Source organism: Brassica napus, chromosome A8 (genome assembly GCF_020379485.1).
Source record: "Brassica napus cultivar Da-Ae chromosome A8, Da-Ae, whole genome shotgun sequence".
NCBI classification, from domain to species: domain Eukaryota; kingdom Viridiplantae; phylum Streptophyta; class Magnoliopsida; order Brassicales; family Brassicaceae; genus Brassica; species Brassica napus.
Window position 1 is genome coordinate 22,626,874 of NC_063441.1, and position 17,097 is coordinate 22,643,970.

A 17,097-nucleotide genomic window follows, 5' to 3' on the forward strand; every position below is an offset into this window, starting at 1 on the left:
ACTATCGCAGGTTTGCATCCACTGTGAAGATACTCCAGCCCTTGTGCTGCATCAAGTGCAATCTGAAGTCTCTGTGTCCAGCTCAACGTATGGTCACACTTCCCTGAGAGACGATCCGCCATGTTTCCATTAGCCATGAACTCATAGACCAATCCCATTTGATTAGATTCATGGAAATAGCCGATCAGTGCAGTGAGGTTTACGTGATGAACCCTCACAAGTACTTCAACCTATACAAATAGATGTTGTGAGCAACTTTAATGGTGTCAATGCTCATTTGAATATCTAAACAATCATATATTATTATCTTTTATATTTGTTATTATTGTATTTAAATTTTCATTTTTACAACAAAATTAATTACTAAAAACATGACATGTGTCTTTGTAGTATCTAAAGAAGTTTTTTTAAACATCTTATTTGAAATACAAGTTCTTACAGATTCGTTCCTTCCTCTTAATTTTTAATTTTTTAATTATTATTTTGTGGAGATACTTTGGCTAAGGAATCAGTACATTACCTCAGAGCGGAACTCTTTGAATCCTTGAGCTGATGATTCTGATAAAAGTTTAACTGCTACTTGAAGGTCGTTATAGTAGCCATGGTACACTGTTCCGAAACCTCCTTTGCCAAGGACGCGGCAAAAGTTATTTGTCATCTTTACAATGTCTGAAAAGGTAAGAAGTAATGTGTTTGAATCCGCCTTAGGACGGTTTCTTGTTTCGCTGTCTGTATCTTGTTCCACTGTCGCAAAATAAAGTTGAACAGTTGGTAATGTGATAAGCAGTTAGATAGGTATGTCAATAGACTGTTACCTGGCTTGTTACTTCGTTTCTTGATCTTCCAAAACACACCAGATAATAGCAAGAGAATGAACAATGCTGCCAATGATGCGCCAACCGCGGTTATGAGTGTTTTTTTGTTGCTTTTTACGCAAGAAATCTCGGTGCAGAGTCCTGGATTGTCTCCAACCTTTAGCAAGAGTGATCCGCTCTTTGATCTTTTTAATAAGTCAGATGGAACTGAACCCGTTAGCTTGTTCTTCTCTAGGTTTCTGCACAGATGTTATCAAGAGTTAGAGCCCATTTTTATCAATCTAATTTGTTATGTGTCTATAACTTACAAAACCCTCAAAAACTTGAGTTTTGACAGTAACTCTGGAATGTCCCCGGTTAAGTCATTGTTTGATAAGTCTCTGCAGATTAAGAAGAATATAAATTGAGTTAGTTCCTAGTTTAAATCAAGAAACTGTTTAACAATATACAGAAAGATAAACTCACAGCTCTTGAATCATTATGAGGTTAGAGAAGGAGGGAGATAAGTGACCTGTTAACCCGCTTGAAGATAAGTTCCTATCTCCAAGCAACAAAAGTTAAGCAATCAATAGACAATTCAAGAACATACGAAGATGAAACTAGACTTACAGTAATGTGATTCTAGGAGGAGCAAGACTAGCATAACTACAGTTAAGGCCTTCCCAAATGTAGCTATTAGGCAAACAAGGATCTCCTTGCCAGTTTCTCTTCACCTTATAGCTCATCTTTATACTCGTAACCGCGTCATCTGTAAGTTATAACTAAAACCATTGATCAAAACTATGAACAAAGATTGAGTTTAGTTTAGTCATTTAACTAGCACATACCGTCGTCTTGGCTAGTAAAAGACTGCGAGTAAGTGTTTCCTACGTAGATCTCTAGAGCGTTAATGAGAGGAGGAAGCGTAGACGTTGGTGTTCTCACGAGCAAAAACTTGATATTAGTTTGGCTCTCAGGCTTCAAGAAGAAAGTATCTGTTTGAAGATATCTAGGACTAACATGAGCAATTTTTACTTGGTTGATGTAGATTTCAAACTCTCTGGTCTGGTTAGGTGTGAGACTGAGATCTTCGACCTCAGCGAAATGCATGTAGACAAAGTACCTGACGGTTGGATCAGTGTCTGCCAACTCCATGGAGATTGGTGCTGTTGTGTTTGTGGGAGTCAGTGCTGTGCTCATCAGCAAACCTGGAGGGTTGTAGCTGTTGTTGCTTGAGGTAACCGGAAGTGATGTGTTGATCTCTTTGTTTTCGGCCCCTAGTTTGCGAGGAAGCCAGATTCTGTCATATACATCTTCACTATATCTGATTTTAAAACAATATGTTTCGAACTTTATTACATTGTCGGTGAAAAGTAAACGAAGCTACTGAAACAGAGGAGGAAACAGAGCAAGAAACAGAGCATGAAACAGAGGTTTGCCTGATTATGAGTAAAGAGCTACACAAACAGAGAAGGAAACAGAGCAAGAACAGAGGACGAGGCAGAGGTTTTACCTGATTATGAGTAAAGAGCAACAGAAACAGAGAATAAGTATGAAACAGAGGAGGAAACAGAGGACGAAGCAGAGGTATTACCTGATAGATGAATCAGAGAGAGAACCAAAGTTCCAGCGTCTGGAGAAGAAGAGAGCACCATTTGGAGAATCGTACGTCGTGTTGTCGTTACCGAGAAACCGAAGCTCTAAAGTCGAGATAAATGGAGTTCCTTTACCTTTGTTTCCCAAACAGACAAAGATTTTCTCAGACTGGCTCAAGTATACAACTTCTTTGGTCACAGGGAGCGGTGTGTTGCTAAAGGACAGATTTGTCCAGAGATTGCCTCCAAGAAACAGATCAAACTCGGGTGAGCTGACTTCTCCGTCGTAGTTACCGTACATGAAACTGGCTCTTATCAGGTACTTCTTACCTTTGCCCTGTTTAGGAATCAGAGTATAGCAGTTTCTTGAACCTTCAGGAAAGCTCATCAGGTTCTGAAGCTGTCTTTGAGCTGGGAAAGAGACAGGTTTAGAGACTCCTGTTTCAACAAAGGATGAGTCTGAGACGTAGTTAATCCCCGTTGTGTCGTCTGTGTACGATGATCCACTTGGGATTCCACAGTCAATGCTTATGAAACCTGTGAGATTAGACATTTTGATCCATAAAAGGAGTAGACTTTCTTCATTACAACGACTCTGAGAGATTCAAGAATCAGTTGATAAATTATAACCTGATTGATCCTGGGAAAGAACTGAAATGACCAAACACAATGCAAGATATACCAAAAGTGGAAAACGAACGTTTTCCATTTTCGTCTGGCTTTTGAGAAAAGGCAGCCAAAAATGGGTTTGAGATATGTGATGTGATGAAGTTTGAAGTTCTGTATTTAAAAGAAAAAAAAAAATTGTTTTGGAGGTAAACTCTGAAGACCAAAAACATAAACAAATTGGAAGTTAAGTGATTTATATTAGCTACTTGCTCTCTCTGTGACTTAGCAAAGTCAATGAGAGAACTCAGCTGATGTTTTCAATATATAAACTAAAGTATTTTTTTCAGTATAAACTAGCAAGTACCAAATATATATTTTCAGTACATAACTCTAACTTAAAATATGTGTTATACATGACTAGCATGATCTTTATTATCTTCTGTCTGCCTTTAAAGTCTTCTGAGACTACTTTGATGTGAACAACACATTGTATACAAAAAAAAAGAATTGTATGATGATGAGAAAACTTCTTTACAACACTGTCAAAGATCAAGACGCAGCATGTATATAACAAAGTAACCAACAACATGGTGAAGACAACATTTGTTCCAAAACCACTATGATGGGCCTTGTTCTTGACACACAGTCTTTATCCCTATCCCTTGTATATATTTACACTTCAATGACTCTAAAACCTATCTTATATCAAAGCAGAACGGCGTGAAGAAGAGAATGGACCAAGACTTCTTTTAGCTGTAGTAACGTTTTCCGCAAGCAACCTCCATTTAGACTCTTCTCTCTTGCTAATCTTTTTCATTTTCTCCTTGAAGTTCCTACAGGTTATAAAAGAAACGATTACAAACTGTTTATATAACATTCGAAGGATCTGTTACTGGAACTTACCGGCAGAGAGGGACCTCGCAAGAATCAGAACTACCACAGAGACAAGAGTGAAGCTGAATAAGCTGCCACATCCTTTTACAATGACCACACGAAGCCCTAGCAGACTTGCATCCCAAGAAATGTCTAAGCCCACCTTCAACTCCTTTACAAGCCGAGAACTCACACACAGCTTTGCTTCCCTTAAGCGCTTTACCTCGAGGCCCTATCGTCCCACAACCTTCTCTATATATATGAACAAGAGCCTCCACAGCTTCATAAAGCTCCAAATACATTCTCCTCTCCTCCACCTTCTTCCTCCTCTCTTTCTTCCTAGCGTCTGCCTCCACCACCGCCTCAAGAAGCTCTTGCTCTAGCTTACGATCACCTCGCGTCATCACCTTCCATCCTTCCGTTGAAGATACAGACTTAAAGTCTCTGATGACCATTGAAACGCATAGAAAGCTGATCCTCGCGGCGTCGCAGGTTCGAGCTAGCTGGAGCACGTCGATGACATTCTCCTTGTTGATCCATCCTTGACCAAGAACCTCTACGCAGACTCTTTTGAGAGATGGGACCGAGTAGCAGTGTGAGAGAACCAACAAAGGGAGCACGTACTTCTTCATGTCTTCCTCCTCGTAGCTGCAAGAGTAGAGAAGCCGAATGAACATGTAGACAGCTTCTTGAGGCACTCCGAGGAACTTGAGGTGTGAATTTCCTTTTTTGTCCCTCGATTGGTTTAGAAGCTGTGGCATTACAGGTGAAGCTGCAGCCTACATAAGATGCAATACAACCTTCTCTTAGCGTATTGCTTCTCTTATATGAGATGAAATGAGATTTTATACTTACCAGTATGTATGAATGGGCTAGAAAATGAGATTTGTTATCGACTTCAACGTATGTATCTGCTCCAGTGCCTTGTTTGAAAAGCTTGTCCCACGTTTCTACTGTTTCTTGGGGCACAAGGCGTGAGGATGAGCTCGAGGGTTTGCTTCTGGAAGCTTGGTAGGTTACACGAGGAAGAGGAGGAGGTTTTGGAATATTCTTGGCACAAGTAGATACTTCTGAAGAAGCCATTGAATCAAACCCCGCGACTTGAGAGAATAGATTATGTTACAGTTCTTGAATCTGCAAAGCATCGACCACAATGTCAAGAGTCGTACTTGAGAGCTAACCATCAACCATAAAGTTCGAAACTTTGACACAAAACTGATCAAAACAGAGGCAGAAACAGAGACTGTCACAGAACCAAGAAACGAAAGAACAGAGAAGCAAGAACGTTCAACAGATGAAACTATACGTAAAGATTCTCACTTTCTCAGTTCATCATTGCAAGATAAAGTAAGCAAAACCCAGAAACTGTAACGATCGAAAAGTGCTCAAACCCAACGAAGAACAGAGGAAGGGAGAAGAAAGGAAGAGTCTTTAATCATTATTACCCAGAAACAGAGACGACGACGTGTACCCAATACTCGGCCGAGATGATAAAGAGTATCTAGGTGAAGTTCATAACCATTACTCTTTCTTCAATCACCACCAACTCAACGAGATACAGAGAATGATGATCACAATTGAAGAGCGAAGAAAGAGAAGTTTTTTTGGTGCCAAGTGGTTGGTTTCGTCCTTTAAGTCTAAAGCACACGGGAAGTAGCAAATTTGCTTACTAAACGTCTGCCAAACGACGTCGTTAATGAAGAATTAGGAGTATGGCATTTTCTGACATAAAGAACGAAAAATTGAAGGCCACGAATGATTTTTTAAAAAGAATATTATTAGCTTAAAATGATTTTGAGGGGAGAGATATTATAAGGTTGAAAGACGTATATGGCTGATCTTGAATTGCACTAAAGACTAAAGTTAGTGCTCCTTGTCACCCCCATTTTTGTATTCTGTCTCTATGCCCGGTAAGTTAAACTAAATAGATTTATTATTGGCACCTTATCTTACCGACCAGCCGGTGGGAAAATAGTACCGACCAGTCTAATAATATGATGGATCCTTACTAGAAATTATATAAGCGCAGAATGTTCACTGTAAAAAGTAAAACTAATTAAGAATGCTAAACAAATTTATCCAATCGAGTCAAAATCAAGAACTTGGACTTTTGTAAATAAGATCTATTGATATTACTGTAGGGACTACATATGAATTGAGTGATATAATAAGGTAATGCTAACCAACTTTGTCACGGGTTTCGAGTGGACGGCGACGGAAAGTTGTTAAAACGGAGTGATCAAACTCAATAGTTTTATTTTGCAGAAATGTACTGTAAGCTTGGGAGAGCTTGGAGATGACGGAAACATGTGACTAGTCCAATAAAAGAGCAACCGGCGTTAAACGACGTATATGTTTGCCTTCAAATTACATGTTAGTGTTACAGCTACGGGCCCAAATAATAGAACTAGAAGCCCAATTATTGGATATAAAAAGCACATTATCTTTCATATTTTTTAAACTAGGTGTTCTGCCCGCATATGCAGGCATAGTGTTCTTATAAATATTTATATGTTTATAACTATTAAATTAAAACCAACATAATAAATTATTAATTATGTTTTCAAAAAGATAAATCAAACACTAAAATTTATATTTTATAATAAAAATAAAAAAAATTCAGATAAAAACATAACATATTTAGGAATGATCTTGTTTTAAAAATGTATTTTATTTTTGAGAATTTTGTTATATTTACTTATAGTCAATTATCTAATATAACATATAAATAAACTATTATTAATATATATTCTTTAGTTTTTATCAAATATATAAATGGTTATTGTTGTGTTAAATTTTAAAAACATTCACATATTAGAATTATTTTAGAAAATCATTAGCATTTAATTATAAATTATTTTATATCTAACTATAAATTTTATAATAAAATATTATTTTCAGATAACAACATAATATATCTAAGAATTATCTTATGTTTTAAAACATATTTTTATTTTTAAAATTTTTATTATATTTATTCGTAGTCAATTATCTAATATAATATATAAATATAATATTATTTATAGAAACTCGTTTATAATTATTTTTATTTTAGATAATTCTTATTATTATTAATTTTTGACTAATTTATATAATTTATTTATTAAAGGTATAAACCATTTATTATTAATTTTAATCATTTTTAATCATATAGATTTGAAATTCGTTTTTATTTTTTGATTAATTTAGAGAGTTTATTTATTAAGGGTATAAACGATATTAACCGCTCTAACTTTTAACGTGAGAGCTCGATTCCAAAAATTTACTTCGCAAATAATAGTATAGATAGATACTACCATAAAATTTTTTTATCTATATTATTAAAAGACCTTCATTAATAATTTAGATTTTATAACTTTGAAAGTGTACTGTCTGATAGTTATTAGCGGAAAAATGATGTACATCAACATATAGAAATTTGTTAGCATATTAAAAAAATTATTTAAAATAACGAAAAATATACATATCATCACTTGATAAACATCTAGGGAGATCCAATAACACATGTATAATCTGATTACCAAAAAAAAAAAACACATGTATAATCTATTTGGAACTCTACTATTTTACATACTGAGAATGTATATAAGTGAAACGAAGACTAGTCAATAATGTATAACTAAATGTTTTTAATATTCCTATGAACAAATATCCGTCGACCACTCATAATTCAAATGAAAATGACGGCAGAATATCTTGAGCCTCAAGAAAGAAGAGTCGCCAACGACTCGGGTCTCTTTTGGAGCAGGTCCAAAGGCAGTAAAGAGTTAAATTAATAGAAAAAATAAAAAAGTATGAGAGATGTAGCTCAAAAATTGCTCGAATACAACAATAGAACTCTTCTAGATACTCTAGATACAACTGTTATTTTATAATTAACCAAACTATTTAAAGATAAATAAAGTTTAATCAGCTAAATAAAATAAATTATAATAATAATATAAATCTGACAAGAACTCCATTGGACAACTTTTAGTGTGGAAGGTGTTCTTAGCATTGAATTTATACTCTTATCGTTAGTATTTTTATACATATTAAAAACATTAAATCACTATAATAAATATATTGTTTTTCATAATTTTCAAATTTTGATAATTTTTAATTAATAGTAAATTAATAAAATTAAATAATTTTTTTGAGAATTACAATTTTTCATAGAAAATATAAAAAATTTATTTTTGTGAAACAATTTTTTCTCTAAAACATCTAACTTAATGAAACGGAGGAAATAGTTTATAAAACCACTTCTTCAAAGCAAATTATTTGTAAATATATGGTATATATATACTACTTTTAATTAGTATCAACTGGCTTGTTGATGTAAAAACAAATATTTCTTATCAACAATATTTTGAAGTTAATTCGTCTTGAAAAATTGTAGATTTTCTCACACACACAGCAACAAAAACCCACAAGCAGGCGCTATATGAGTTACGCTTTTAAATACTAGTAGTAAAGTAGCTTTAGATAGCATGAGATGGGTATCTATCAATGATTTACACTTTGGATCCGGGTTACATCAGCAATGACCTCAACAGTAGTAATATACAGCTGAGCTGCAGTGTATGTGTCTCCCCCATGGTGAAGAAGACAAAAATAACCTAATAAAGTATATGTTTTTTTGTTGGTGTTAAAAGTATACATGCGTATACTGTATACATGTTGCGAACTATATATATGTCGTACACTGGGTACTTATGTCACATGCAAATTACAAGAAATAATTATGTCAATATATAGATTGGTGGGTTGCATTATCACTGACCTCGGCCTCTGTTCCACACATCTTGGTCGCCACGGAACCTTTACCTTTTTTGTATTCTAGTCCAAGAAATCGCCCCACCAAAGACGTAGTCATATCAAAGTCTTCTTAATCCGATATTATGGCTATATAAACACACCCACATGTTAGACTGAGTAAACAAGAGCACAATAATAAAAAAGATAAAAGAAAAAAAATGAGAGAAGGATCTCATGTTATCGTCCTGCCTTTCCCTGGACAAGGCCACATAACTCCATTGTCCCAGTTCTGCAAGCGCTTAGCCTCAAAGGGTCTTAAGCCCACTCTTATCCTCGTCTCCGACAAACCCACTCCGCCTTACAAAATAGATAACGATTCAATCACTGTCTTTCCCATCTCCAACGGCTTCCAAGAAGGCGAAGACCCGTTACAAGACCTAGATGATTACATGGAAAGGGTAGAAACCAGCATCAAGAAACGCTTACCGGAGTTGATACAAGACATGAAGCTGTCCGGAAACATTCCTAAGGCTCTTGTGTACGACTCCACCATGCCGTGGCTTCTTGATGTAGCTCATGATCATGGTTTGAGAGGTGCCTCGTTCTTCACGCAACCTTGGCTTGTCTCGGCTATTTACTACCATGTTTTCAAAGGCTCCTTCACTGTACCGTCTACGAAGTATGGTCACTCGACGTTAGCATCTTTCCCTTCGTTTCCTATGCTGAATGCGAATGATTTGCCTTCTTTCCTCTGCGAGTCGTCCTCTTACCCTAATATACTACGGGTTGTGGTTGATCAGCTCTCAAACATTGATCGTGTCGACATAGTGTTGTGCAACACTTTCGATAAATTGGAAGAAAAGGTAACGAATATTTATCCACATAGGAACATGTCTATGTCTGATGAGGAAAAATATCCAAATTAAAGCATATATTTCAAAATTATTTTATCAACTGTTATCCAACAAAATTTGTTAGAGCATATCATTGGTTGGGTTTTCAATAAAACTTCCTTTTTGACAATCTCAAATTAACACATGTTTTAATGTTGGAGAAACTCTTATCACACATATTACTATCATATTATTTAAATTAATTGATGTTCTTAAATTTAATAAAAAGAAATTTCTCTAGCCTTGTTTTTTTTATCTTATTCATTTATGTGATTTTATCATTAATTTTTTTTTTTTCTTAGTTGTTGAAATGGGTCAAAAGCATGTGGCCAGTCTTGAACGTAGGACCAACGCTTCCATCGATGTACTTAGACAAGCGACTCTCTGAAGATAAGAACTATGGATTCAGCCTCTTCACTGCGAAGTCCACTGAATGCATCGAGTGGCTAAACTCAAAGCAGCCTAGTTCGGTTGTCTATGTATCATTCGGAAGCTTGGTGATTCTAAACGAAGACCAAATGATGGAGCTAGCAACTGGTCTGAAACAGAGCGGATGTTTCTTCTTGTGGGTTGTAAGAGAAACAGAAACAGACAAGATTCCCAAAAACTATGTAGAAGAAATTGGTGAGAAAGGACTTATTGTGAGCTGGAGTCCTCAGCTTGAAGTTCTTGCGCATGAATCTGTTGGTAGTTTCTTGACACATTGTGGATGGAACTCGACGTTAGAAGGGTTAAGTCTTGGAGTTCCAATGATTGGTATGCCTCATTGGACAGATCAGCCTACAAATGCTAAGTTCGTAGAGGATGTGTGGAAGGTTGGGGTTAGGGTTAAGGCAGAAGGTGATGGATTCGTGAGAAGAGAGGAGATAGTAAGGTGTGTGGGAGAAGTTATGGAAGGAGAGAAAGGGAAAGAGATTAGAAAGAATGCCGAGAAATGGAAAATGTTGGCTAAAGAAGCTGTTGCTGAAGGAGGTAGCTCTGATAAAAGCATTGATGAGTTTGTTTCTATGGTTTGTTGAATGATTTAAATTGAGATGTTAGAAACTAAATGTCTATTGCAAATTCACTGTTTTTTTTACAAATTTTTTTACTATCAGTTGTTGTTTTTGTTTCGTTTTGTTTTGATAATTCACTTTGTTGTTGTTGTAATAAGGATGATTTTTCTCAGGTTTCAAACGAAACACATGCATGGGGAATTCATTATATATTTATATATATACTTTTGGGTTTTTGTTCGTTAAGACTTATAACTATTTTAATTTTTGTCAACAAGACACTATTTATTATAAAACCTGTTGAAAACTTGATATGTGCCATGTTTTGAAAACTCTACGTGCGCATTATTTTTTCAAATCATAGTTTCATTTTCAATGATTGACTAAGCTATACCAAGAATGTTTGCATAATTTAATCTAAATTTTCATAAAGATGACTATAAACACCCAACAGTTTCCCGTACGCACAACGCATTAGCCAATGGTGACTAGTAGGAAAATTTTGCATGATTACAAAATTCACGTGGAACTTCTAAGAATCTCTATCCCAAAGGTGCTAAGACGTGACGGTCTTATCCAGTTAAAGCCACATGGAGTGGGCCGGGAGATGAGCCGTTTACGATTTGGTTTTCACTTGGTAGTCTATGTTACGTCGTTTTCACCTTCACTTTCAATCGTCAGTTTGTACAGAGTACGCAGTATATGAGTCCAGAGTCCAAAATGCAAATTGAAGATTCTGCTAGACCTTTCTTCTCTTCTAGTGGACACCAGACTTGTTGATAGTCATGTGTTATTAATGAGCCTTAAGAGCATGTTTAATGGGGATTTTTAGTGGAATATAAGAACTTCCGCTAAGAACCCCATTAAACATGCTCTAAGAGTTTCGGTTTTAATTCCAAAGTGACAATTTTAACAAAAATCCGTACGGGATTTCAAAAAAAAAAAACAAAAATCCATATTTAATGGGCCTAGATGTTCTTCTTAATGGTTCTTAAAGAGTTAATTCCAACACTACAAGAACCGACCAGTTTGGTTCCGATCACAATTACATAGAACTTTTATGAAAAAGATTTGGTTTGTCATTCAGATCAACAAAATGACAAGCCAAATCTTTTTCTTAAAAGTTCTATGTAATTGTAATAACAGTGTCATATTCGTTATGTTTTTTTTCTGTTTTTTACATTAAACTTAATTCGATGATATATTTCTTGTTGTTGCTAATTATGGCTTCATATATGAATATTTACCAAAAGCTATTATGGTATTTGTTAATAATCCGAGAGTTACGGCATCTCTTTCTCCGTCAACCACTGCGCCTCTTCTCTTCTACTCACATTACATGTGAGTCATGTGACTGATTTGTTAATTTGTTGCTCCTTTAGTTTTATTTTATGGTCTTTATATTCCAAAACATATATTATCCGAATCTTCTAAGCATTTAATTGATAGGTACAAAGCCATATTCTATGGTTCTCAGATATCTATGTTCTAACAATTATCTTAATATTGAAAGTTAAAGACACCATCGTTTAACTAAAAAGTTGATAGATAGCAATAGAATAACGTTGAATTTGGTAAGAATCGTTGGTTAAAACATATATAAAACCGAAGCTAATCAGCTGAAAAATACATTTAACAAAATAGTGTGTTAGATTTCATAAAATAGTTTATAAACTAGGTTAAGCTTGCGCGGGATGAACATTATATATATAAATTGTTTTTATTTATTATATGTTTATAACATATTATGAAATAATAAATATATATTGAATAATTAAAAAGTCATTATCTACTATTTATATAATTAAATTGGTGCAAATATATAAATAAATCGAAAAAATCGAAAAAATATATTTTCTATTTGATATGATATATAATTAAATTTAAATGATAGTAACATATATATATAGTATATTTTAATATTAAAATTTATTAAATGATGTTTTTTCTCATTTATTTTTATCATTTGTATCTCTTATAGCAAAAAGTCTAAAATAGTGATAACAAAATTTTCACTGTGGGAATGGTGTAAGTAATTTATAATATTTTAAAAAATTAAGTTGTCAATATTTTTTCAATTTTTTTATCAAAATAATATTCAAAGTAAATTACAAAATTAAGATATTTATGTATTTTTATATGGAATATAGTTTAATTTAAAATGATACATATATTTATATCTATACTATTAAAACATGATCCTATTATCATTTTTACCTTAGCCTGCCATTTTCTTTACTAACATTGCATGTTTCATTAAGGGCAATCAAGTAATATTAATAACACATCTATATTGAGTCATTTTTTTCGGATCCAGCCCACATCAGATCTCTCTTGGGCCATTTGGGCCGATTAAAAAAATCAGATCCAATGCTCACATTTTTTTTCCTTTGGGCCACTGAGTCCAAGTTCAAATAATTTTTTTTCAACTATTCTTAATTATTATTATTTTTTTTTAATATAATTTAAGCATTCATAAAAAAATTGATTTTTTCATTGAAAAGTATAAATTTTTATTAAAAGTATATACTTTTTTTATTAAAATATTAACCACATGATAAAATTAATTTATCAGAGTTATACCAACTTAATTCATTAAAGAAATAAAGTTTAATTTTTTAAACATAAATAGTCATTTAAAATGAAATACGATAAATAGAGATCAAAAGTTTAAGTCTTTTATAAAATAAAACACAAATATATGAAAATATGACATTTACTAAATATTTGTCAATTGAAAAAAAAAGAAAAAAATCCGCATTTTAAAAGTGCGGATCAAAATCTAGTATCTTTTATTTTTGATATTTATTAAATGAGACTTTCAACTGATATTATTTTTTAATTATTTTTATCATGTCATAACAAAAGTTTTAAATCATAAATCACAAAATTTGAATGTGAAATTTTTAACAATTTTAGTAATTTATACTCGTTTTAAAAATTTTAAATATAATATATAAATATTCTTTTTAATATTTTATTATATGGTTACTATGATTGTTTAAATTATTTTAATAGATTAAAATTAAACAAATATAATTATAATACACACTTATTTTTATCAAATCTTTATTATTCAAAATCATTAATTGTCATATATACTTTAGCCACATTTGGCAATTCCGTAATCTTATTTAAGGAAATAATGAAGCACATTAATAATGTATTTATTGTGATTTAATAAAAAGCTTATTATATATTTAAATGGACCAACCTATTTTTTTAAGGATTGTAAGAATGATTTTAATGATGACATGTCGCTACAAAAAAATGTTACAATGCTTCTCAAATAATATATAGGGGATAATCAATAATTTCACAGCATAGTTATAGTTGACATCATTTTCATTTACTTAAGTTCAATCTTACTATTATCATCTGCATAGTTAACTCATAAATAAATTGCATGTGCTAATGACTTTCTGTCATTCGATCTGAATGATTAACGAATATGATTGGGTTAGTTTCAATAATGTGTGAGCTAGTTAATCACACGTCTTCTATTGGTCAATAGCTGGTGAACCACATGTCATGTGTCATAAAAAAATATGGTGATTGTCGTGATGTAGACATTTATATGTATTCTATTTTTACTTGTGTTCCAAAAAAAAAAATCTATTTTCACTACATTTTCAATTCATATTAATTAACGGTATGGCTTTTGGCCGTGTCGTGCATATACGTACGTGAGTAACGTGACTACGCAAGCTGCGTAGACATTCCTATATGTGCAGTGCATATAGCAACCATGTGTGCACCAAATGATTCGAAATGTAAACTCTTTTATCACTCACAAATAATTTCAAAATCTCTTATCATATAGATAGCACATGTATACTTAGTTGCACCATAGATTCCAATAACATACCAGTTGATGCACTATATATACACCCATGCATCAAGACTAATATAAACACAAAGTCAAACTCACAAAATAAAATGACAAAATCAAATATTACATTACCACTTTTCTTCACACTTCTCTTCGCACTCCTCACCTTCATCGATGTCTCGACCGGCGCCGCCAACGTATTCAACGTCGTTAGCTTCGGGGCCAAACCGGACGGTGTGACGGATTCAACGGGAGCATTCCTCAAAGCATGGCAGGCGGCTTGTGGCTCAGTAGCTGCAGCCACTGTGATGGTTCCAATTGGGACATTTATGGTGAAGGGAATAACGTTTGGAGGGCCATGCAAGAGCAGGCTCAAGTTTCAACTGGCTGGAACCGTCGTTGCTCCGCCAGATTACAGGGCATTTGGTAACTCCGGCTATTGGATTCTTTTCAATAAGGTTAGCAAAATCTCACTTATCGGTGGGACTTTTGATGCTAGAGCTAATGGGTTCTGGGCTTGCCGAAAATCTGGTCAGAGTTGTCCTCCCGGTGTTAGGGTATGCTTCTCTCCTCTTATCAATAGTTTCTTTTTATATATGCATACTTACATTACATATATTCGTGAATCGTGACATGTTAAATATGAATATATGTAACTTTATTTTACTCGACAACTTACATTAGTAATAGCCGTAACCATTATTCATTACTTATTAGTAATAGTCAAGCATCCACATTTCAATTATTTATGTACCATAAGAGTATGAAATTGATAATGCAACTACATTTTCTACAAGTAAAATTTTTAATATGAATCCATGCAAACTTCAGAATTTGTGTTAATAGTAAGTTTTATAAGAACTAATTATTTTTGATCGATAAGAAAGTGAATTGATCATTGGTCGAAATATAAATAGTTATAATTTTATTATGTAAGTCCACGGTTCTACCAATTATGATAATTATCTATTGAATGAAACTCCACTAGACCACCCATATACTTATTTATATTACATGAAGTGAAATTACGGGAGATATCAATCTCATAAAATATTTGATGCATTATTTGCAGTCAATAACGTTTAACTCGGGTAAAGACGTGATCATAAGTGGAGTCAAATCGATGAACAGCCAAGTCACTCATATGACTCTCAACGGTTGCACCAATGTGGCCGTCCGTAACGTGAAGCTAGTGGCTCCCGGGAATAGTCCAAACACCGATGGTTTCCACGTTCAATTCTCCACCGGAGTCACATTCACCGGAAGCACCGTTCAGACGGGAGATGATTGTGTTGCTATTGGCGCTGGTACCCGGAACTTCCTCATCTCCAAACTTGCTTGTGGCCCAGGTCATGGTGTTAGGTATGTGTATATACACTTCTTGGAATAGTACATGTACAAATCATATCTAATATTTTAGAATGATATTATACTATATTAATGGAGCGTCTATTTAGGCGACGAAAATAGTGCATCTAATTTTAAAAAAATAATTAAAAAAATACACATATAAATATGTGTGTATTGTCTTCTTTTTCTATAGCATAAGGAATTTATATAATATAACTATGTGATGACTCGCAGCATTGGGAGCTTGGCAAAGGAATTGAACGAAGATGGAGTAGAGAATGTGACACTATCGAGTTCGGTATTCACCGGAACACAAAACGGCGTGAGGATAAAGTCGTGGGCGAGGCCAAGTAACGGATTCGTTAAGAACGTCTTCTTCCAGAACCTAATCATGAAGAACGTCCAAAACCCTATTATAATCGACCAAAACTATTGTCCTTCCCACAAAGGTTGCCCTACTGAGGTATATATCCATATATATATATATATCATATGTAGACGATACAATATATTTATCAAATATATAGTGATCTAAACTCTAATAAAAATTTACGTCAAAAATAGCATTCGGGTGTGAAGATAAGCCAAGTGACGTATAAGAACATACAAGGAACTTCCGCGACACAACAAGCGATGAAGCTGGTATGCAGCCAGAGCAATCCATGTACAGGAATCACATTACAAGACATTAAGCTTACTTACAAAAAAGGAACTCCAGCTACGTCCTACTGTTTCAATGCTCTTGGGACTAGTCTCGGTGTTATTCAACCTACCAGTTGTCTAAACCGATAAAATCAAATACTCTTGAAGTAGATTGTAGTTCTAATAAAGATTTATGTGAAATAGCATTCCGGGGTGAAGATAAGCCAAGTGACGTATAATTAAGAACATACAAGGAACATCTGCCACAAAACAAGCGATGAAGCTGGTGTGCAGCAAGAGCAATCCATGCACAGATATCACATTACAAGACATTAAGCTTACTTACAAGAAAGGAACTCCTGCTACTTCCTATTGTTTCAATGCTCTTGGGACTAGTCTCGGTGTTATTCAACCTACTAGCTGTCTAAACCAATAAAATCAAATATTCTTGGTGTAAATTTATTTGGTGTAAGATGAAATGGTAAAATATTGTTACGGCATTGACTTCTTCCTCTTTTAAGCGTTGTTACCGGTGAATATAAGATTCATGGAACGATTATCCAAATAGTTTTGTGCCCAATTGCTTTGGATATCAACCGGTTAAGGGTAAAGTACTTGTTTCTATAACAAAATTTCTGTGACTACAAATATTTTGTTTTCAATTTTTCATATAACTAACAAAGTGAAAGACTTTGACCTGTCACAATCACATAGTGCTTATTCTTTTTTGACTTGATATGGACAGCAAATATATAAAAAGACAAATCTAGAAAG

At 33.9% G+C, this 17,097-nt stretch overlaps 3 protein-coding genes and 1 pseudogene across 3 annotated transcripts; 2 read left to right on the forward strand and 2 right to left on the reverse strand.

The window, feature by feature from the left end:
* Positions 1-452: 452 nt before the first annotated feature.
* Positions 453-3,286, reverse strand: LOC125577199 (annotated as a pseudogene).
* A 204-nt stretch (positions 3,287-3,490) lies between these two features.
* Positions 3,491-6,228, reverse strand: LOC106365682 (BTB/POZ and TAZ domain-containing protein 3). Its single transcript, XM_013805142.3, has 4 exons — positions 5,317-6,228; positions 4,727-5,005; positions 3,902-4,650; positions 3,491-3,831 (listed from the first exon to the last, which is right to left on the reverse strand). Exons 2-4 carry the CDS (start codon positions 4,952-4,954, stop codon positions 3,699-3,701), a joined length of 1,110 nt encoding a protein of 369 aa, XP_013660596.2. The 5' UTR covers positions 4,955-5,005; positions 5,317-6,228; the 3' UTR covers positions 3,491-3,698.
* A 1,060-nt stretch (positions 6,229-7,288) lies between these two features.
* Positions 7,289-10,733, forward strand: LOC125577200 (UDP-glycosyltransferase 74E2). The gene is made up of 2 exons (XM_048738326.1): positions 7,289-9,474; positions 9,807-10,733. The coding sequence occupies exons 1-2, from the start codon at positions 8,830-8,832 to the stop codon at positions 10,521-10,523; spliced, it is 1,362 nt and encodes a 453-aa protein (XP_048594283.1). The 5' UTR covers positions 7,289-8,829; the 3' UTR covers positions 10,524-10,733.
* Positions 10,734-14,189: 3,456 nt separating this feature from the next.
* LOC125577203 (polygalacturonase-like) lies at positions 14,190-16,810 on the forward strand. The gene is made up of 4 exons (XM_048738330.1): positions 14,190-14,888; positions 15,404-15,693; positions 15,916-16,144; positions 16,246-16,810. Exons 1-4 carry the CDS (start codon positions 14,439-14,441, stop codon positions 16,471-16,473), a joined length of 1,197 nt encoding a protein of 398 aa, XP_048594287.1. The 5' UTR covers positions 14,190-14,438; the 3' UTR covers positions 16,474-16,810.
* The last annotated feature ends 287 nt before the right edge of the window (positions 16,811-17,097 follow it).

Coding starts and splice junctions, on each gene's coding strand:
- LOC106365682 (XM_013805142.3), bottom strand. CDS start 4,954: ATGGCTTCTTCAGAAGTATCTACTTGTGCCAAGAATATTCCAAAACCT. Junction 4,651..4,726: donor TAGCCCATTCATACATACTG/GTAAGTATAAAA, acceptor CATCTTATGTAG/GCTGCAGCTTCACCTGTAAT. Junction 3,832..3,901: donor TGCGAGGTCCCTCTCTGCCG/GTAAGTTCCAGT, acceptor TATAACCTGTAG/GAACTTCAAGGAGAAAATGA.
- LOC125577200 (XM_048738326.1), top strand. CDS start 8,830: ATGAGAGAAGGATCTCATGTTATCGTCCTGCCTTTCCCTGGACAAGGC. Junction 9,475..9,806: donor TCGATAAATTGGAAGAAAAG/GTAACGAATATT, acceptor TTTTTTTCTTAG/TTGTTGAAATGGGTCAAAAG.
- LOC125577203 (XM_048738330.1), top strand. CDS start 14,439: ATGACAAAATCAAATATTACATTACCACTTTTCTTCACACTTCTCTTC. Junction 15,694..15,915: donor GGCCCAGGTCATGGTGTTAG/GTATGTGTATAT, acceptor GATGACTCGCAG/CATTGGGAGCTTGGCAAAGG. Junction 16,145..16,245: donor ACAAAGGTTGCCCTACTGAG/GTATATATCCAT, acceptor CGTCAAAAATAG/CATTCGGGTGTGAAGATAAG.